At 41.2% G+C, this 20,855-nt stretch overlaps 1 protein-coding gene across 19 annotated transcripts in view; it reads left to right on the forward strand.

Annotated features, from left to right (window-relative positions):
• Nucleotides 1–2,087: 2,087 nt before the first annotated feature.
• Nucleotides 2,088–20,855, forward strand: part of neb (nebulin) — a 55,114-nt gene continuing 36,346 nt past the window's right edge. For 12 of the 19 annotated variants that reach the window (XM_068328913.1, XM_068328915.1, XM_068328924.1 and 9 more), the window contains exons 1-49: nucleotides 2,089–2,128; nucleotides 2,841–2,942; nucleotides 3,227–3,338; nucleotides 5,737–5,781; nucleotides 6,419–6,526; nucleotides 7,005–7,112; nucleotides 7,294–7,398; nucleotides 7,486–7,590; nucleotides 7,703–7,810; nucleotides 7,902–8,006; nucleotides 8,473–8,577; nucleotides 8,673–8,780; nucleotides 9,177–9,293; nucleotides 10,353–10,454; nucleotides 10,550–10,657; nucleotides 10,741–10,845; nucleotides 10,945–11,043; nucleotides 11,542–11,646; nucleotides 11,732–11,839; nucleotides 11,935–12,048; nucleotides 12,140–12,337; nucleotides 12,436–12,543; nucleotides 12,626–12,724; nucleotides 12,830–12,934; nucleotides 13,079–13,186; nucleotides 13,311–13,622; nucleotides 13,715–13,921; nucleotides 14,011–14,115; nucleotides 14,230–14,337; nucleotides 14,432–14,743; nucleotides 14,840–15,046; nucleotides 15,185–15,289; nucleotides 15,433–15,540; nucleotides 15,626–15,937; nucleotides 16,038–16,244; nucleotides 16,335–16,439; nucleotides 16,524–16,631; nucleotides 16,723–17,034; nucleotides 17,125–17,331; nucleotides 17,424–17,528; nucleotides 17,622–17,729; nucleotides 17,822–18,133; nucleotides 18,243–18,449; nucleotides 18,535–18,639; nucleotides 18,834–18,941; nucleotides 19,055–19,366; nucleotides 19,478–19,681; nucleotides 20,380–20,484; nucleotides 20,619–20,726. In XM_068328913.1, the coding sequence (XP_068185014.1) occupies nucleotides 3,249–3,338; nucleotides 5,737–5,781; nucleotides 6,419–6,526; nucleotides 7,005–7,112; nucleotides 7,294–7,398; nucleotides 7,486–7,590; nucleotides 7,703–7,810; nucleotides 7,902–8,006; nucleotides 8,473–8,577; nucleotides 8,673–8,780; nucleotides 9,177–9,293; nucleotides 10,353–10,454; nucleotides 10,550–10,657; nucleotides 10,741–10,845; nucleotides 10,945–11,043; nucleotides 11,542–11,646; nucleotides 11,732–11,839; nucleotides 11,935–12,048; nucleotides 12,140–12,337; nucleotides 12,436–12,543; nucleotides 12,626–12,724; nucleotides 12,830–12,934; nucleotides 13,079–13,186; nucleotides 13,311–13,622; nucleotides 13,715–13,921; nucleotides 14,011–14,115; nucleotides 14,230–14,337; nucleotides 14,432–14,743; nucleotides 14,840–15,046; nucleotides 15,185–15,289; nucleotides 15,433–15,540; nucleotides 15,626–15,937; nucleotides 16,038–16,244; nucleotides 16,335–16,439; nucleotides 16,524–16,631; nucleotides 16,723–17,034; nucleotides 17,125–17,331; nucleotides 17,424–17,528; nucleotides 17,622–17,729; nucleotides 17,822–18,133; nucleotides 18,243–18,449; nucleotides 18,535–18,639; nucleotides 18,834–18,941; nucleotides 19,055–19,366; nucleotides 19,478–19,681; nucleotides 20,380–20,484; nucleotides 20,619–20,726 (6,852 nt within the window). In that variant the 5' untranslated portion in view covers nucleotides 2,089–2,128; nucleotides 2,841–2,942; nucleotides 3,227–3,248. Of the gene's footprint in view, nucleotides 2,129–2,840; nucleotides 2,943–3,226; nucleotides 3,339–5,736; nucleotides 5,782–6,418; nucleotides 6,527–7,004; nucleotides 7,113–7,293; nucleotides 7,399–7,485; nucleotides 7,591–7,702; nucleotides 7,811–7,901; nucleotides 8,007–8,472; nucleotides 8,578–8,672; nucleotides 8,781–9,176; nucleotides 9,294–10,352; nucleotides 10,455–10,549; nucleotides 10,658–10,740; nucleotides 10,846–10,944; nucleotides 11,044–11,541; nucleotides 11,647–11,731; nucleotides 11,840–11,934; nucleotides 12,049–12,139; nucleotides 12,338–12,435; nucleotides 12,544–12,625; nucleotides 12,725–12,829; nucleotides 12,935–13,078; nucleotides 13,187–13,310; nucleotides 13,623–13,714; nucleotides 13,922–14,010; nucleotides 14,116–14,229; nucleotides 14,338–14,431; nucleotides 14,744–14,839; nucleotides 15,047–15,184; nucleotides 15,290–15,432; nucleotides 15,541–15,625; nucleotides 15,938–16,037; nucleotides 16,245–16,334; nucleotides 16,440–16,523; nucleotides 16,632–16,722; nucleotides 17,035–17,124; nucleotides 17,332–17,423; nucleotides 17,529–17,621; nucleotides 17,730–17,821; nucleotides 18,134–18,242; nucleotides 18,450–18,534; nucleotides 18,640–18,833; nucleotides 18,942–19,054; nucleotides 19,367–19,477; nucleotides 19,682–20,379; nucleotides 20,485–20,618; nucleotides 20,727–20,855 lie in introns of all 19 variants that reach the window. The other 7 variants (XM_068328912.1, XM_068328917.1, XM_068328916.1 and 4 more) reach the window with 2 other exon arrangements.

A 20,855-nucleotide genomic window follows, 5' to 3' on the forward strand; every position in this document is an offset into this window, starting at 1 on the left:
TGGGAAAAGAAGTTACTAAAGCTCCTGAAAATGTGCATAAATTTTCCATTTTTACTTGAAAACTACATTCAGTGAGGTACATCTATACAGACGTCAGTTACGTCTTGTTCCTAAACCACAATAGTTTGATCTGATGCTTCATGTTGAACTGAATCATCATGTAGGTGTTCCTAATGCTGTTATTTTTACACGGTGGTTCATGATTCATTTGAGCTGCTAGTAATTCAGTCTAAATAACATCCAGTTATAGTATCAACAACTGACATCCAGAAGGTCTGTGCATAAGTAATTCAAATTCTTTGCATGTTTTGATTTGCATTTCATTTTTGGTGAAGGATGCTGGAATCACAAGATATGAGAACAAGCTTTTAAATGAACAAATCATCTTTTCAAGTCTCGAGAATTTTAAGCGGAAATAATTTTATTTACTCCAGTATTCAGTCTGGCATGAGCCGACCCACGACCTTCTGACGACGCTGGAAGGGTTGGTCCAGATGTTGACTGTCAACGATTCTCTTCCTGACGACTCATTCCATGACTCATAGCTTTCATTTTCAGCTTCTCGCCTTAGTAGAAGTCATTGTTGGTTTTCAAGGTGTTGCTGGCGATGAGATTGACAGTCGGCGCTGTTGTTGTTGTGGCGGTCCCTCCTGCAGCTGTTGTGTCCGACCAACGGTCATCGGTCATTTATTCCAGTGACTAAGCATCATGTAGCCTCCTCCTGGGTGTCCCTGGCATCGGGATGTGATTCTTTCCACTGGTAGAACCATTAAGAGTCTCTGATGTCCTGTCTGACCTGAATGTTTCCACACCTGGAAAAGCCCTTTCTGATAGTCTTTTATAAAATATTCAGTTTTAATTTTATTAAAATGAACTACTCTGAGTAAATCCAAAGATCCAGAGGCAAGAGGAACTCAGCTGCTGTCGTCCATCTCAAGGCCGCCGGCTCCTCGGACAAAGTTTGAGCTCAAATAAATGACACCCCAGGACAGAAGCACATCAGCTGAAGGGAGGAAATGTACGGATGGTTCATGTTTGATTGTCTAAACTCCTGTTGCCAAGTCCACAAACTGGCTCCAGAGCGTGTTCATAAATAGCTAACCTATACCTGCCACTTCTCCTCAGTGACTCAGGTCGTGATACTGCAGCAGTAGCCTGCTCTATATTTAAAAAACAAAAACAAATCTAAACTTATAATTTGTCTTTTTTAAAATGTATTATTTAGTTTTGTTGTCATATGGGTCCTGCCCGGAGTTTCTTCCTCAATAAAGGAGTTTTTGCTTCCTGCTTGCTCTGGAGGGTTCTGGTGGGTTTCTGTCTGTTAAAGCACTTTGAAATGTCTGCTGATGTGAATAAGCGCTATACAAATAAAGATTGATTGATTGATAAAATAAAACACAGTTGATTTAAATTGTGTTAAAGATGTATTAAGGGTACAGTAGTAGCTCTGAACTCTTCTTTATATAAAAGTAAATGCAAAGACCCGGCCAGAGAGAATCCTAATTCATTCTGGGTCGGCCTTCAATCGAAGGGTTCTTGGTGATTTATCTTTCAGTTCCATTTAAAAATTCTTACATTTATGCTCATATTTATGGAGGCATGGATTTGCTTCTTATTTCCTTCCTCATCAGTTTGACCTGATTCTGAACAGGAACTAGCCAGCTCTGAATTAGCTAATAGATGACCTCAACAGATCTGACTAGCAGCTAGCCTTCAGCTAGCCTCTTCCTCACAGGAACACTCAAATCCTTTCCTGTGGCCATCTATTCATCATTTATTCCTAAATCTCCTCTGACATGAACCCATCCATGCTGATTAGCACTGTTACAGTTGGGGGGTTCACTCTTGTTTTCTTGTGCCCCCCAACCCTACCCCATTGCCCGTGCCCCGCTGCCTTCCTCGTAACTGTACCGCTGATGCATTGGGCTCAACAGGTGCTCCTTTCTGTAAGGATCACTTAGGTATATTTAGATTTTGAAACCCGAGAGTGCCGGCCTGTGATTGGCTGCGTTGCCCACATGATAACCTGGGTAGAAACCTCAACTGTGTGCTGTCGCCCCGCGTTTCTCTGGAGGGAAGCTGGGGAGTCTTTGGCGGCTTGGGAGACCATTTAACTTTAAGAAATCCGGTAAGCAAAGAATGGGAGGGAAGCACAAATATTCAGATTTTTCTACATTTGTACGTGGCGTTTCTTTGGGTTTGGATGTCCATCGCTTCCTTCCAATGGATCCCATGAAGGCACCTGACTGAGAAAAGGAGTGTCAGAAAAGTTCTGCTGCACATTGAAGGAGTAACAGAGCAATCCAGAACCACAAGACCCAAGCACGACCAGACCAGGCCTACCTGTGGATGTACCTGAAACATCAGCGATAGTCTCGCCATCGTGCCTTCTTTCCAAAATCTCAGACTCTTTGGTTTCTTTTTTGTACTCCTGCCTCGGCTCATCAACCTGTTTTTCTTGCTCTTTTACACAGAAAGTACCCTTTTCATTTAAAGATGTGCTAAAAAAGGTAGTTAGTATGCCATCCTATATTTAACCTGCAGCCTCAGAAGGCATTGCATCTCCATTTGCTAAACAGAGTCAGCCAATCAGGCCGCGGCATTAGCTTACATGTCAAATAGCTGGAGCACCGTTGGGCAGCTGTCTCCAACCTTCATCCAGGAGGCCCAGTTCTCTCAGCTGTGTTGTGGCAAGAGAGGGGAGGAGGGGGTCATACATTCAGACGTGAAGCCTGTTATTATAATCCGCTCTGTGTTTCACCTTCCTAATCTGCACTTTTCCCTGTGTAACTGCTGATTTGCACACTTTTTTTATTTGTTTTTTTTATCACTTTGTTTAGGATTGGGGCAAAATTCCAAAGTTGGAATATCGGTTTGAGACCCCAGTGGATGGCGATTGAGGCATCCTTACTGTCAGGAAATACTACGGGAATCTTTTGCTGGTACGGCATGCACTTTAGTTTTCCATTAATATTTGGTTATATATTTTCTGAGTGTGTGTGTTTGCTGCTTATTGCTCTTAGAAGAGTGTGACTGGGTTCAACGGGGTATGACAGTCAGCATCCTAAAATACCCCTGGTGCAGTTGTCCTCCGGTCTCCACTCAAAGCCCCAGACAGAACTTCTAACTCTGCTACACATCTATATCCTGTGTTCTCCCATCAGTGTGTCTGCATGATGTTGTTCCAATCACAAACGCCTGAAAACGTCTTTTATGTCTCGCGTAGAGCCTCTAAAACCGTCCCCGCAATGACGGAAGTTGTGGAGGAATATGAGGAATACGAAGAATATGAGGAGTATGAGGAGGGGGAGGAGGAGGTGGAGGAGATCATCGATGAGGTAAGTGAGCATCTTCTCCCCGGAATGTCGACATTGATCCGGAAAAGCAAGTTTTACTTCATTTTCATGACTTAAAGCATTAGTTTTTTGTCGTCACATCACTAAATATGATTAAAATCAGACGTGACTTCATTTGTTTCAGTAGATGAACATCATCTATGACCTCGACAGGCCCTATGAATAGTTGTGTTCGTGACCCCCCCCCACCCCTCCAGTCAGCAGTTCATCTGATGGCGGATCCAGTTTCAGACACACACCTTCTGATGGCTTTGACATCCCGAAAGCAAACTCTAACTCTAATCTACTTCACAGTGCAGATTTTAGACGGACATTTTCTGTCGGCCTGCCCAGGTGCTGCCTTACGGTGGTCACATGTCAAAAGCATATGACGTAATCCCAGAAACCCTTGCAGACAATACGATGCCACTAGATTTATGATGACATCTCAGATTGAGGAATGTTGTCTTTAAAGAACCAGACTGAACCTATAGATTCCAGGATGTTTTAAATGTTTGTTACTGAAAGTCTCTCTGTCAGTGTCCAATGGAAGAGTGAAAGCAGAAGGCTAACATTTTAATCCCGTATTTCCTGGTGAAATAGGATTAAAGTTAGCCTTGTATTTACTCCTACTCATCACCCATGATATCTTATAGGGGAGTCTGAATGATGGAGATCTTGTTGTGATGTCTTCATACTAAGCCGTTATCATTTAACTCCTATATAACATATCAACTGTTGATTTACCATCTTTGACATAAAGATGTAAATCATTTGGGAGGCGGGAAACAAGAGAAACCAAAACTCAATACACTCTGATTTCACGACCACTTTCATCTACACTGTGGAGAACAATTGCATTGTTTTTAGAAACTGTAAGTCGGCTTCTAGTTGAATCTACAGAATGGGGAGAAACATAGCGTGAAAAAATACTCATATGGATTGTAGCTTCATGTAATGATGACCTGCTGCATAAATCTAGACATTCGGAAGGTTTTTCCCAGCACTCACTTCGTAAAAAAATGACTGGACTCCTTGGGTCATCGAGGGGTGGAGCGTTGAGTTCTCCGTCTGGCGACCAGACAAATTTAGAAGTGGACATCTACGGCACATTGGCAGGGAGAGGTAAAGGAAGTAAAACTGGGGAGGGGTGGCGACCAACCGTGTTGTAAATCATACTTTGATAGCCTGGAGCGCCGTGGCTTTGCTGTCAGAAAGACGCTCAGGAGAGGCAAAAGCATGAAAAGACAGTCTCCTAGAATGTCCAACACGTTGCTGTGTGGTGAAGTGGAATAGTTAGAGCTGTGGTTCTCTCCCGTCTGATAGATTCCGACACTGAAGCCTCTTACAAATGTTGATCAAAATGATTGAGATGTTCTTTCCCTCAGCTCTGGTTGTTCCTGGATTGCTTTGCTCATAGATGTAGAGAACCTTTGAGGCCTACTGTCCTAGAATGCTGGATTTTAAGTGACTGTAAAAGTTCCACTGTGATACTTCCTAAGTATAGGGAAGTGTAATTCAGGAAGGCTGAAAGTTAGACGGGCTATTCATGGAACGGAGGGGATACTGAGTGACTGTAGGCAGAGGTGCTTGATTGTAAAATAATGTTTTCCCCTCACATTAATGGTGTTTTATGAATTACAGAACAATTAGAGCATTTCCTTCAGGTAGTGTCCAACCTGGTTATGACATTCAGTCCAACATCTGGTTATGACATTCAGTCACAGTCGACTTGATTGCAATTGTATGGAGGAGGATGGGATTTTATTTATAGGAAAACAGTGTAGATGCTTAAATAATTATGAATTAATCATTGGAGAACGCCACTTTTGACTTTATAATTAAAATCAATTCTCCAAAGCTTTTAGCACAAGTTGAATCCAGTCTATATAATGAGGAGCACAGACCAACAGAGCAGAAACCAGTCGGACAATACTCTCTTTTAAATCCATTAACAGCAGTGTTTGAACAGATGTCTAGATTGCAAAGCTGTCTAAACAGCTCATGTATGGCTGGGAGCTTCGGTATAGATAACAGGAACAAAGGAAAGATGCATTTTACAAAAACATGCATTTATTATTAGGTGAGTTTTGAGCAGCCAGGCTCCAGAAAAAGAGGATATTTTGTTTTCTTTCAAGTTCAAGTTGACTGCAATCTCAGTTTAACACACTTTATTTGAGTGGAGAAGGATTTGGTTTATTAAAAGTTGGGTTAGAAAAAAAGATCCCTTATTTTAGCACTAGTTTTGTACCAGGGGTGTCAGTAGCAGTATTTAATGAGCACCAGAGCTGTGGAAAAATCACCCTCAATCCAATGAGATTAATGTGCTGTTTCTCCCATAACCTGTTCTGGCAGTTTTAAAACCCCAGAGTTTGTTCTATATTTGTAATATGTTGAGCAGATAACAACGACGACTGTCACTGAGCAAAACACTCAGGTCCTCCAGGTAACGCACCTCCTCCCAAGGGACACAGTCTGCTAAACAGCACAGGAAACCCCTCCATGTCTTGATAATGATGCTACCCTCCCACGCACCCCCATCCGCATGCCTGTATGAATATTTTGCTGCCTGCTTCCACAGATGCTCTAGCTTCCAATAGTTAGTAACATTACCAGAAATCAGGTAAAAGACAGCATGAACATTCAAGTATTTGCTATCGAATGGCTGATTTTAGAAAAACTGCTCCTTCCCTCGCTTTTAATTCAAATACTTTAATGAATACTTTAACCTTGGTTCAGCCTTGCATGTGCTGTAGCCTGAGATGCTACTAGACATTGTTGGTGCTCATGTAATGACATGTTCATTTTATATGTTGCCTGTACTCATGCTATTAAACTTAACAACAACAATGTGTAATTTTCATTTTTTCATATCCCTCTTCGCCACGATTTCACTTCTATCCTTGACAGCAATTTAATTTCTCAATACGAGTAAAGAAAAAAGCTAAATGTTCTTCCCTTCATCTTTGTCAGAAGCCCTGTTTTAAATGCATGTAGTTTTCACTTCTTCGCCAACGTGTGAAGGAGGTTTGACTCTTTTGTTAGCCGGATCGCTAACTGTGCTTCCCTCCGTCCTACTTCAGTCTGGCTTGCCTGCCAGGAAAGTCAAGAAGAAGGTGAAGGTGGATACTTCCAAGTTCATGACTCCGTACCTGGCTCACAGCCAGAAGATGCTGGAGCAGTACAGTCATGTAAGCATCATGACAATGACCAAATACGCCCCCGTAGTTGTAATGATGATAATAATATTAATATGCATAAATATAATTGTATTATTGTAATAATAACAATACTTATATTATTTTGTAATCATTGTTTTCATTTATAATATTATTAAAATATAAACATTAAATCATTATATAATTGTAATATAGTTATAATAATTATAAAATATCATATAAGAATATTAAACCTTATTATCATTATTTTTGTTATCATTATTAGTACATAAACTGCAAAGCCATTTATTTATTGTAGTTTAAACTTATTGTCTTGCAGAACTTACTTTTTACTTCTTCATTATGAATTTGCTGGACATTTATTTTTGTGTAATGCCAAACCAAAACAAATTCCTTGCATGACTTGATAATGAATCTATTTTCTTAACATTAACAATCTATTTTCTTACATTTTGATGATTTGTTCAATGCTGTTGATATTTGTTGACAGAACAAGTACCGACATGTTTACGATATGTCCAGAGGGAAACCCCCATCCATCATCACTGACACCCCTGAATTGATTCGCATCAGGAAGGCCCAGGAGCAGCTCAGTGAGGTACTGCTGACGTCAGGTTCAGGAGGCCTTGAGTGGTAGTTGAATGGTTTAATCCTACGATGCCAGCAGCACATGGAGTAGGGAGCTAAATGAATTAAACATTGATGGTGATTCTGTTTGCTTAAAACTTGAAAACTTTATTCAATTTCCAGTCATGAATAATGGCATATTATCACATCAGGTCAAATACCGCATGGAGGGAAATAAAGCTCGTACAACGAGCTTGTACGATGGAGAGGCTAAAGAGATCGCTCACGTGAAGCGTGTTTCTGAACTGATCAGCAAGGTGACTTAACTAAAATCATAGCAATATACCAAGATTACAACAAAAACAAAAACATGAACATCAACGGCGTTGCCTTTTCGCTGGTAGGTTCTGTACAGACAGAAGTGGGATGAGACGAAGGACCGGTACCTGCTGCCTCCTGATGCTCCTGAGTTGGTCCTGGCTGTGAAGAATGCTGCTAACTACAGCAAGGTACCACCATGCAGTACTCCAGCACTGTGTTTTATGTTCAAACAGACTGTATTTTGTTTTATTTAGAACATATTTAGCATGCGTGGAGTAATCTCTAACTTTGCACTTGCAGAAACTTTACACTGAGGACTGGGAGGCAGAGAAGACCCTCTTCTACTACCCCTTCATCGACAGCCCAGAGCTGCGTAGGGTGGCCAAGGCTCAGGAGGTCCTCAGTGATGTAAGCTACAACACATACATTCATATCGATGTTAAAACGGATTACATACTGTCTTATAGGAACTCACCTTCTGTTCTGTTCTCCTCTGCAGGTTCAGTACAAGAAAGGTCACGACAAGCGCAAGGCCAAGTACACGTCCTTGCCCGATCCTCCTGAAGTGGAGATGGCCAGGAGGGCGGAGCAGCAGCGCAGCGATGTAAGCGAAGCAAATTCTGCGTCATGCATACAACAAAAGAGACGACTCTAACCTTACCCTTCAGATCTGACTGAATATCATGTTTAGCACAAGGTAAACTATAAATCTGATGTTCTTCCACAAAACCGAAAGGGCATGAGAGAATAATAATCCTGTTTTCCGGAAAAAATTTAGAGGTTCAAAGTTGTACTTTTCACATTGCGCCTACTTGGAAACATAACCCCCCCTCCTCCCTAGACACCAAACAACTTTCAGCCTCTGCTAGGAATAACTGGCCACCTGCTCTCTGATGTTACTGCCCATGTTAAGCTGCAAGGGAGAGGCTAACAATAGGTCAAAATGACAGGGATTCCAGTCATTCCCACTGTGCTTTATCAGACACAATATGAAGACACGTCTTTCTTTACCATTGTATGATGTGTAGCATACGTCTACTAAAGCTGATGGGTGTTGTTGTCCTCCACAGCTGAAGTACAAAGAAGACTACAATAAAAATGTGAAGGGTCAATGGTGCGAGACGCCGTACTTCGATGTGGCCACCGCCAGGGTGGCGATGGAGAACCTGAGCAACGTAGGAATCTACTCCTGCAGAAGTTATAGTATTTTCAAGATGGTACAGGTTTGTATGTTTGGTGTTTTTAACCACGGCCTCCTTTCCGTGCGCAGAGAAACTACACGCAACGTTACGAGGACTCCAAAGACCAAATCTATTTCATGCAAACAGATACGCCCGTTTATGACACGAATAAGAAGGCTCGTATTGCTGCCAGCGAGGTGAGTACACAAAAAACGCACACATGAACATATCGGGGTGTTTTTATGGGGCCCATTTCATGGGGAGTCGACCCGGGTCTCAGAGCTGAGCGTGAGTCAACACACTGACTCTGTTTGTGCCAACACATATATAATCAGTTCAATCCTCCTGCACCAACTCAGTGTGTTGTTTCGCTGTTATCCAGTAACACATCAGAATCCCAGAAGAGGCCTTTCAGCCACTGTATAACTCATATCCACCCACACAATCACACACAATGCAAACACACGTCATCTTGGGAAAGCAAGGACATATGCGTCATTCCAGCATGACCGAACTGAGGTTATGTGACATCAGTCAGAGTCGCTGCTTCCTTCATTCTCACTCATGTTATTCTCCACCTTTCTGGTCTTCAGGTCCAATACAAGAAGGAGTATGAGAAGAACAAAGCGCAGTCTGACTACAACACGCTCCCCGCTACACAGAATCCTCTCCTCAGGCAGCTCAGATACGCCGGCAGCATCCTCAGCGATGTAGGTGTCTGGAAAAACACTGCATGGCAACGGATTTCTAGTCAACAGATGTTCTAAAAATCTATCAAAGTCACACAGCAGCGCTGTATGAACGTAATGTTGGATTTGACGTTTACTCCTGTTCAGTGATGTGTGGTGAGGTTCGTGGCTGGTGAGGCACTGACTTCATCATAATCAGATTTACAAACATGGTTAATAAGCTACAGTGTAGATTGTAGTTTGCGGCAGCGTCACTCCTTCTGCTGCCGAGGAAGATGAATCCCCGGCCGAATCCCTGGGATCACCAGCGCCCCCTACCATGAGGCAGTAGTACTGCGTGCCTCAGTTTTTGCCTCTTCCCAGCCGTTTTAGGACCGCTCAACTCAAGAAAGACGTTACACACATACAGTTGTTGACCAACAAACACCGTACATTATATATATTAGCTAAATTATGGAAATTCAGTTCATATAGCAAATGTATTTGAAAATTTTAATAGCGACATACAGAGATAGCATTACGGTCTCACTGTTTAGCATGCCAGCACAGCTAGCAAATGTGAAAATTCAGGGATTTTGAGAAAAAATTATCTAAAATTGGTGACGTTAAACGGAAAATAACTTTATAATACACATCACTGGATAAATGCAACCATTTAATTTATTTCTTCCATTTTCCATTTTTTTTCTTTCATGATGGCAGGTGAGGCCGTGCCTCACCTATCCTCCCCTGACCACACGTCACTGCTCCTGTTAGTCAGCGAACTAAAAAAAAAACGGTGACTGCTAAAGTTGTGGGTGTTATTTGGAGCGTCTGACATGATGCTCCACTGAGTGGATTGTCATACGAGTGGTGCTAAATAAAAACCATCTGAAAGTCACTCGCATACCGCCAGTCGCTTGAAGCCCAAAAGGATTTAGTTAAATCCAGTAACCAGACGTGGTGGTACATATCGTTGTTTGCCTTTGGCAGTGAGGTGTGACATCCATTTTTATGTATCACGTGCAAAGCTGATGCATTCAGCTGTTTGTGCATTTTTGAGTGTTTGCTAATTTTTATTATTTGGTATCATCTTTGCAGAAAGTGTATAAGGCCAACTATGAGAAAAGCAGGGGTTTCAGTATTAACTACTGCGACACGCCAAAGTTCCAGATGGACTCCGTGCTTAAACAGTTCACCGATGTAAGACTGGAGACTCTCTTATCACAGACAGGTTATTATTTTCCCATTTTATCATTTTAAATGCATGTATTTATTTTCTTCTTCTTTTTTTGTAGGCACGGTACAAAAACAAGTATGACAACGAAGTGAAGGGCCACTACATTGGCAGCTACGAGGACGTCTACATGCTTCACTGCCAGAAAGTTGAGGAGATGAAGAATGAGGTGAACAGCTGTCCATTTTCCTTTTTGTTTCTCTACGTATTGTGTTGCTCCTCACACATTTATCACCTTTTTTCGTCTCGCAGCAACTATACAAGGCCGAGTATGAAGACATAAAAACAAGATGCTTCTTCCCTCAAACAATTACGCCCGAGTATGAAGCCATAAAGAAGCTTCAAGACTGCGGTGAGGTGAGTCTGTTGGCCTCTAAAAAACTTATTTGCAGCTAAGCAAATGTGCGATTCTCCAATTGTGTCACATTTTTCCGTTGCTCTCCGTCTCGTTTGCAGAAAACTTACCGGCAACATCCAGACAAGGTGAAATTTACGCAAGTGACGGATTCGCCAGTTATGGTTCAAGCCGCCATCAACGCCCAACAGCTAAGTGACGTATGTATGGCAGCACGAACATCTCATGTTAAATACAGTTGGATCTCATACATGACTTCTCTTAATTGCTCTCATGTAGGTGATTCTCTTATGTATGGCTAGTAACATTTCATAATTTCCTCCTTTTATTGCCACAATCAGCAAGTAATGCTCCAGATCAAATCTCCAAGATATTCAGATTACCTTAAAATGTGCCCAATCATCTTAATGGACCAGCTGTCTTTCTGTGGGCACCATGGAAACTGGAGAGCCATCTCTCTGTAGTATAAATAGCAACAAGCATTCAGTTGGCCCAGAATAAACCCTGTGAACAGAGAGAAGCTGGGAAAGCAGGGAAAGGGACAGTCAATATGAATCAGATAGACTCCAGCTAAGACATTGCTGCCCTCCACTGACAGAAAATGACAAATAACACCTAAACTCTCGTGCAACAAGCTGTACCAAGAAAGACATGAAAAATTAATGACGGAATCTTTTTATTCCTTCTTCTTTCTGCAGCTGAACTACAAGGCAGAGTATGAGGAAATAAAGACCAAGTCTCATCTTCCTCCAGACTATCCCTTCTTTGTCCAGTCCAGAGTTAACGCTTTCAACATCAGCGACGTGAGCTTCAGGATGTTTTAATTGCTGGAACATATAATAAGAAGTGACTTTTATTTTACTCAATGGTGTGATTCTGTCCTTGCAGAACTGCTACAAGTATGACTGGGAGAAATCTAAAGCAAAAAAGTTTGAGATAAAGGGCGACGCCATATCGATCCTCGCTGCCCGTGCTCACACAAACATTGCCAGTGATGTAAGTGTGCTCCAGTATCGGTCATCTTGAGTTCAGAGTACTCATTTTTCAATGGATCTTGTAATTGATTGTCTTTGGCTATTATTTATTTGCAGGTTAAATATAAAAAGGAGTATGAAAAGAACAAGGGACAGATGGTTGGAGCGCTCAGTATTAATGACGATCCCAAGATATTGCACTCTGTTCATGTGGCTAAAATTCAGAGTGATGTAAGTTGTTAACAATCGCATTTCTATTAATATTAATTCTATCAAGGCTAAAGGTGGATTATTTAACCATCGGTCATTGATGTCACTACAGCGTGAATACAAAAAGGACTACGAAAAGATGAAGACCAAGTACCACACACCACTGGACATGATGTCCGTCACCTTGGCCAAGAAGTCCCAGGCCATTTCCAGCATGGCTGGGTATAGGAGCGTCAGCACCAACTTTTACCTTCCTTATGACAGTGTGCTGTTGGACCTGGCCAAGAAAGCCAACATCATCCAGAGTGATGTAAGTATCAACAGAGTTTAGAACATGTTTTTACAGACAGTTGTTTTTTTTTTGTTCCGTTGCTGTTAATCATTTGAATTTGTTGGTTTTCATGATAGAATGAATACAAGTCTGACTACAACACCTACACCAAAGGCACCCCATGGGTCACCTTTGGGTCCATGGATGTGGAGAAAAACAAGAAAGCAGCAGAGATTCTTAGTGAGGTCTGTTCTGATCAACTTTTCCCCTTTTCAACATTTGACAGGTTTTGTCACATAATGTGTTCATTTGTTTGTGTTCCTACAGAAAAAATACAGACAGCACCCAGACACTATCCCCTTCACTTCTATTGATGACCACCCCATCATGATGCAAGCCAAAGTTAACCAGCTCCAGAGGAGTGATGTGAGTCGACTCCCACTCTCAGGATAAATCCGCTGCTTTTTTCCCCAAGATTATCTTTGGTTTGGTTCGTGCAACTTCTGCCCTCATTGCTCGGTTGTCTTACAGCTGTTCTACAAGAGAGGCCTGGAGGAGGTCCACCAGAAGTACTCTCTACCTCCTGATGTCCCCGAGTTCCTCCAAGCCAAGTGTAACGCCTACAACATCAGCAATGTAAGACAAAGATAATGAAAGATGACTTTTTTAAATTGTATAAGTGGTTTTCTCAGTATTTATTTAATATGATTGTGCAAAATTACACTATATTCATGTCAAATGTTATTTTTTGTTATTTATATCCATAATTTGTAATTTCAGAACTACTACAAGCTTGCTTGGCAGGATCTTATTGCTAAAGGGTATGACTTGAAGCCTGATGCTATCCCGATTGTCGCTGCCAAATCCGCCAGACATGCTGTCAGTAATGTAAGTTTCCTCAGACAGAACCCACATTTATCATATCCTGTATCATGTATACAATGATTCTCATAGCAATGTGAATATATAAATGATGGATTCTAACGGAGAGTTTGTGTCCTTTAATGTCTAGGTCCAGTATAAAAAGGCGTACGAGAAGGCGAGGGGCAAACACGTTGGCTTCCGCAGCCTCCAGGACGATCCTCTCCTGGTTCACTACATGGAGGTGGCCAAGATGCAGAGTGAGAAGAACTACAAGAAGGACTACCACAAGGCTAAGCTGAAGTATCACACCCCAGTGGACATGATGAGTATAGCTCACGCCAAACAGGCCTCGGCAGTGCAGACGTTTGCTGGCTACAAGCAGCACCACCACAACTACTGCCTCCTACCGGACTCAATGAGTTTGGACCTGGCGCGCAGCATGAACTACAATGCCAGCGATGTCAGTTAGATTTCCCCTTTTTGCAATTTTTTCTTTATCAATGTAGATAAAAACTAAAAGAGATGTGTTTCGATATCTCCTCTTCTTTCTAGAATAACTATAAAATGGAGTACGAGACCTCAATTAAGGGAATCGGCTGGGTGCCCATTGGTTCGCTGGAGGTGGAAAAAGCCAAGGCGGCAGGGGCAGCTCTGGATGAGAAGAAGTACCGCCAGCACCCCAAAACCCTCAAATTCACCAGTGCCATGGACTCAATGAGCATGGAACTTGCCAAGACCAATGCCAAGATAATGAATCAGGTGAAAGGGAGGCACCACAACAGCTCATTTCCTGTAATATAAATCTCACAATATTCTGAAACCAATGCCGTTTTTCTGTTGTCCTGCAGAAAGAGTATAAATCCAGTGGAGAGCAGTTCATGCACACTTACCATCTGCCTGCTGACACCCCTGAACTGATGCAAGCGAGATACAATGCTGTCAACATCAGCCAGGTTAGTTGTGCAATATCATCTACTATTTTACAGTACATTTTCTTCATGTAAAATGTATATATCAGTGAAATGGATGATATATTTGAAAGATAACTCAGATTATCATTTGTGTAGAATTATTACACCTATGCTCATCGCCAAGATCTGCTGAAAGGACATCATGTGAAGGAAGATGCCATCCCTGTTCTTGCAGCAAAATCATCCAGAGACATTGCCAGTAATGTAAGTTGAGTAAATACAAGTAAAATAAGAATTAAATTCAGGCTTTAATGGAATTATTCATGTGATTCACATTTAAATGTTTTCTTCAATGCAGTACAAGTACAAGTTGGCTCACGAGAAAGCAAAGGGCCACCACGTTGGCTTCCGCAGCCTCCAGGACGACCCTTTGCTGGTTCACTACATGGAGGTGGCCAAAATGCAGAGCGACAAGAACTACAAGAAGGACTACCACCAGTCAAAGCTGAAGTATCACACACCAGTGGACATGATGAGTGTGGTCCACGCCAAGCAGGCCTCTGCTGCTCAGACTATGGCTGGATACAGACAGATCCCTCACAACTACTTGCTTCTCCCTGACAACATGCACCTACATTTGTGTCGCGGCATGATGGAGATTCAGAGTGATGTACGCTTTCACTTTTTGTCTGGATAGCTTACCATGATGCATTGTTAATAAACATCCATTGTTCAAATTGATGACTTTTCCTCCCTGTACCCACAGAATGTCTACAAGTCAGACTACAACAGCTACTATAAAGGTGCAGGCTGGGTTCCTATTGGCTCTCTGGATATTGAAAAGAACAAGGCAGCTAAAGCTGCACTGGATGAAAGAAGCTATCGCCAGCATCCCAGTGGACTCAAATTCACCAGCAAGACTGATAGCATGAACATGGCTCTGGCACTGGCCAACACAAAACAGCTAGACAAAGTAAATTTATTCTTCTTATAGGTCAAGTATTTGTATCTCAGACTCTTTATGAAATATTGATGCCAAACCAAAACTTCTGCTGTGAGAATCATACAAGATTTCACATTTGTTATTGCTTTCTTTCTTCCCTCCCTTCAGACTTCATACAAAGCATCTGGAGAAGAGTTCGTGCACACCTATCATCTGCCAGCTGACTGCCCAGAGTTCCTTCAGGCTAAATTCAATGCCCAAACCATTAGTGAGGTAGAGTACAATTTATTTATTTATTGAAGTTAGACATTGTTTTACTGACAAAATATGCAAGTTGGGAATATTTTATTCCTGAAATGTAAAGTTTATATCCACATCATCTGTACACAACCATTGTCTTTACACTTCATCCACAGAGTCACTACAAATATAAGTGGTTGGAAGATATTGCCAAGGGATATGACATGAAGCCTGACGCTATCCCTATCTTGCACGCCAAGCAAGGCAGACACATTGCCAGCAATGTATGTATATCATAAATTCACACAGCGAAGATGTAAACAGTCAATGTTTTGTACAGTCCAGTAACTTATTTACTTTTTGTTTCAGGTTCAATACAAAAAGGACTATGAAAAAGCCAGAGGTCACCACGTTGGCTTCCGCAGCCTCCAGGACGACCCTTTACTGGTTCACTACATGGAAGTGGCAAAGTTGCAGAGTGACAAGAACTACAAGAAGGACTACCACAAGTCCAAGCTGAAGTACCACACCCCAGTGGACATGATGAGTGTGGTTCACGCCAAGCAGGCCTCTGTTGCTCAGACTATGGCTGGATACAGACAGATCCAGCATAGTTACGCTCTCCTTCCTGATGCAATGAACCTAGTGCTGGCTCGCACCATGAACACCCAGTCCAGTGATGTGAGTATAAAACGCTGAAATGCCTAAATAATTTCATTTATAAGGACAGAAACCTTTAAGTCTAATCCATAAGATTTAAGGCTTTGTATTTCTCTTGTAGTGTGACTACAAGTCTGAATGGAACAACTACATCAGAGGCATTGGTTGGGTCCCTATTGGCTCCCTCGCCGTTGAGACTGCTAAAGTTGGCAACGACATTCTGAGTGAGAAGAAATATCGCACTCACCCATCCAACTACAAGTTCAGCAAGTTGATGGACTCCATGGACTTGACTCTGGCTACTGCCAACAATCAGATCATGAACAAGGTACACCAAGTTCAAACCTGCAGTTTAGGCTTGCAGGACATAAGAAATATCTTCATAAATTCTATTTGTTTCTTGTATTTTTATTTACAGAAAGCATACACTGCAGCTTGGGACACCGACAAACTGACAGTCCACATCATGCCAGATTCTCCCGATGTTGTCTTAGCCAAAGCTAACGCCCTGAACATGAGCAATGTAAGCCATGAGATTATCTTATTTTATTTCTAATTGAATTTTACTTCATTTTAATTTCATTCTGATCCATTTGTGTGTTCACAGAAACTTTACAAAGCTGGTGTTGTGGAAATGGCCAATAAGGGCTACAACCTCAAAGCAGATGCCATCCCAATTCAAGCTGCCAAAGCCAGTACCACTATTGCAAGTAATGTAAGTGAGAAATACATTTCTGGAAGAAATATTGAAATGTAAATTCTTAAAATGATGAATAATGAAATATTATTTGCCCTTTAATCTCCAGGTACATTACAAAAAGGACTATTTGAAGAACAGAGGTCACCATGTTGGCTTCCGCAGCCTCCAGGACGACCCTCTGCTGGTTCACTACATGGAAGTGGCCAAAATGCAGAGTGATGGGAACTACAAGAAGGACTATCACAAGTCAAAGCTGAAGTATCACACCCCAGTGGACATGATGAGTGTGGTCCACGCCAAGCAGGCCTCTGTTGCTCAGACTATGGCTGGATACAGACAGATCCAGCATAGTTATGCTCTCCTTCCTGATGCAATGAACCTAGTGCTGGCTCGCACCATGAACACCCAGTCCAGTGATGTGAGTATAAAATGTAAAAAATTAAAAGGCAAATACATTCAGTAATTGGATTATAATCCCATAACACATGAGGCCTTGTATTTATTTTAGTGTGACTACAAATCTGAATGGAACAACTACATTAGAGGTATTGGTTGGGTCCCTATTGGGTCCCTCGCCGTTGAGACTGCTAAAGTTGGCAACGACATTCTGAGTGAGAAGAAATATCGCACTCACCCATCCAACCACAAGTTCAGCAAGTTGATGGACTCTATGGACTTGACTCTGGCTACTGCCAACAATCAGATCATGAACAAGGTACACCGTGTTTTAATGCAAGACCACAAAAACGTTCAGAATTTAGTTCATAAATGCAATCGCTGATTTGTTTTTCTGACGTCTATTTACAGAAAGCATACACTGCAGCTTGGGACGTCGACAAAGTGAAGATCCATGTCATGCCAGATTCGCCTGAAATTCTCTTGGCCAAGGCAAACGCTCTGAACATGAGCAATGTAATGGAAATCATTGAAATAATAGAGCAACATCTTTTCATACTAAACACTGCATGTGGTAAATTGTATTTACCTCTTTTCTGTCTTGTACAGAAACTCTACAAAGCTGGTGTTGTGGAAATGGCCAATAAGGGCTACAACCTCAAAGCAGATGCCATCCCAATTCAAGCTGCCAAGTCCAGTACTTCTATCGCCAGTAATGTAAGTGTCTTCAAACTGAATGAAATCAGTATTTACATCACAATGCTAAAGCAGGAAAAACTGAATGACAAAGAATATGTTTGCTGTGACAGTTCAAGTACAAGTTGGCTTATGAGAAGACTAGAGGTCACCACGTTGGCTTACGCAGCCTCCAGGACGACCCTCTGCTGGTTCACTACATGGAGGTGGCCAGATTGCAGAGTGACAAGAACTACAAAAAGGACTACCACCAGTCAAAGCTGAAGTACCACACCCCAGTGGATATGATGAGCGTTGTCCATGCCAAGCAGGCCTCTGCTGCTCAGACTATGGCTGGATACAAGCAAATGATCTCCCACTACACTGTCCTACCTGATGCCATGAACTTTGAACTAGCTCGTAACATGCAGTTCATCGCTAGTGATGTATGTACGATGTAATCCAATCCATGTTAATCATGATGATCACCTCAAAAGTAAGATTTTAAATAATAATACTTGAAGTTTTCCTTTTTCTTCTGATGTTACCCCACAGAACCAGTACAAGAGTGAGTATGAAAGTTTCTTCAAAGGGATAGGATGGGTTCCTATCGGATCGTTGGATGTTGAGAAAGCAAAAATAGCTGGAAAAATTTTCAGTGAAAAGAGATACCGTCAACATCCTAGCAACTACAAATTCACAAAGGACATGCACTCTATGGATCTGACACTGGCTACATGTAACAATCAAATTATGGATAAGGTACTGGATGAGACAATAAAAGTAGTATCACTTGTCTAACATGTATGTCTGTGATGCCATGCTAACAATGCCATTGTGTTTATAGCAATCTTACATCAAAGACTGGGAGCATGACAAGACAAACATCCATATTATGCCTGATGCAATGGACATTGTTCTTGCCAGGGGAAACAAGAAGATCTACAGTGAGGTACAGCATGATACTGCTTGATTTTTATGCCCATTTTCCACAAAGATCTGTTGTAATAAAGAAAAAACAGCCAAGAACAGCCACAGGTTTCTTTTGTAATCTCAAAGCTTGAAGTACTTTGACAATGATGTTGATTTATTCTTATATGGGTTGTATTTTTTTCTCCATGAGACTTTTTTTCTCTCTGTCTTCAGAAAATGTATAAATTGGACAACGAACTGTCCAAGAAGAGGGGCCATAATTTCCGTGCTGATGCCATTGCAGTCCAAGCTGCCAAAGCCTCCACTGTTATCGCTAGTGATGTAATTATCTTGTAGTTGTTTCTACTAAATACCATCTATCATATGGATTATTTGCTATGCATTTGCCCTTAACCAGAGCTTGATTATGAAAGTCTTCATGGTTTCATTTGTAGTACAAGTACAAAGCAGGATACCGTAAGCAGGTTGGCCACCACATTGGTGCCCGCAGTGTCCAGGATGATCCTCTCCTCATGCTGGCTCTGAACTCAGCCAAGATTGCCAGTGATGCCCTGTACAAGAAGGACTTCAACAAGTCCAAGACAAAGTTTCACCTCCCAGTGGACATGATGGCCTTTGAACTGGCCAAGAAGAACCAGATTCAGGTCAACCATGCCAACTACATCACCCGTTTGCACAACTGGACATGCCTGCCAGACTCCAATGATGTGGTTCAGGCCAGACATGCATATGACCTACAGAGTGATGTGAGTATGAATAATTTAATTTGTACCATGGAAAGTTGTCATCTTCAGGCATTTCCTGTTTTGGAGCATCGCTCACCATTCCAAATTGATGGGTTTTTTTGTCTTGTCCAGGCTGTTTATAAGGAGGACTTTAAGTCGATGCAGGGTGTTGGATGGGTTCCAATAGGTTCACTGGATGTGGAGAAGGTGAAGAAAGCTGGTGAAATCCTGAGTGACATACCGTATCGTCAGCATCCAAGCAACTTCAGATTTAAAAGTACCACTGAAGACATGCCCATGGTGCTGGCTAAGGCCAATGCACAGACTATAAACAAGGTACTTTCCAGTTCCTCCTCTAATTTTTCTTTCTGTTTCATTTTTGCAGTGTTGTTTTTAGAATCTATATTCTATTCTCAGTTAGTATTCGAATCAAATTTCCTTATTTATGAATTTTTTGTCATTTCTCTATTGCTGAAAGACAAGAGACAACGAATTGATTGTCATGATCCAATTCTTTATGACATGTTTACGTCATGTAGTTTATCAAGTATTTACTGTATTTCAATTTCTCAGATTAGCCATTATTAAGAACTGTATGTCTTACTTCAGTGAAATACATATGTGCTTGGAGATCCTGAGTATTTCTTGCTTGTTCAGGTGTATTTATACCAACAGTGACTCGATCATGATTCCGTTGTTTAGAGGAAGAGACTCAATTTATCTTATCATATTGAAATATTAAATCACATCATCTGCATAGATACATATTACATGCTCATGGGGATATTATCTTTTTGTGTGTAACATGACAATGACCTCGTGCTATTGAATGATTAATAAGTTAATGCTGAAAATTGAACTTGCTAAATATCATTTGTATAAAACTACAAGACAAAGTTATTGTCAAGTCTGCTGAAATCTTCATTTAGACTCAGCAGAATAATTTTCTAAGGTTAATAGTGATTGAAATCTCAATGAAAACTTTTGACATGTTTAAGTGTTTATGAAAACTGAACCAAAACAATGTTTTGCAGAGTGCTTATATTCAAGCCTGGGAAAAAGACAAGACTACTATTCACGTCATGCCTGATGCCATGGATATTTTACTGGCCAAAGCAAACAAAACTAACTACAGTGTGGTCAGTACTTCTCAAACATTCTCAAAACATTAGATTGTAATATATTTTTAAATAACATACCACAGATCTACAATATTTTTTATAAGATACTTGGTCTACTTTTTGAGTGTGTATTTTATTGTCTCTTTGCTCAGAAAATGTACAAGCAGGCAAATGAAGATGCCAAGAAAAAGGGATACGACCTGCGCAATGATGCCATTTCTATTATTGCAGCAAAGGCTTCCAGGGACATTGCCAGCGATGTAAGATAATTTAATTGTCATTCATTACAATTTAACCACATGTAATTCAATTAGGAAAAATAAAAACGTGTGATTTTTTAAATATATTTGTTTTGATAGTGTAACCTACTTAAATGGTTTCATAATTTT

This window comes from Antennarius striatus, chromosome 12 (assembly GCF_040054535.1).
Source record: "Antennarius striatus isolate MH-2024 chromosome 12, ASM4005453v1, whole genome shotgun sequence".
In the NCBI taxonomy this organism is placed as follows: Eukaryota; Metazoa; Chordata; class Actinopteri; order Lophiiformes; family Antennariidae; genus Antennarius; species Antennarius striatus.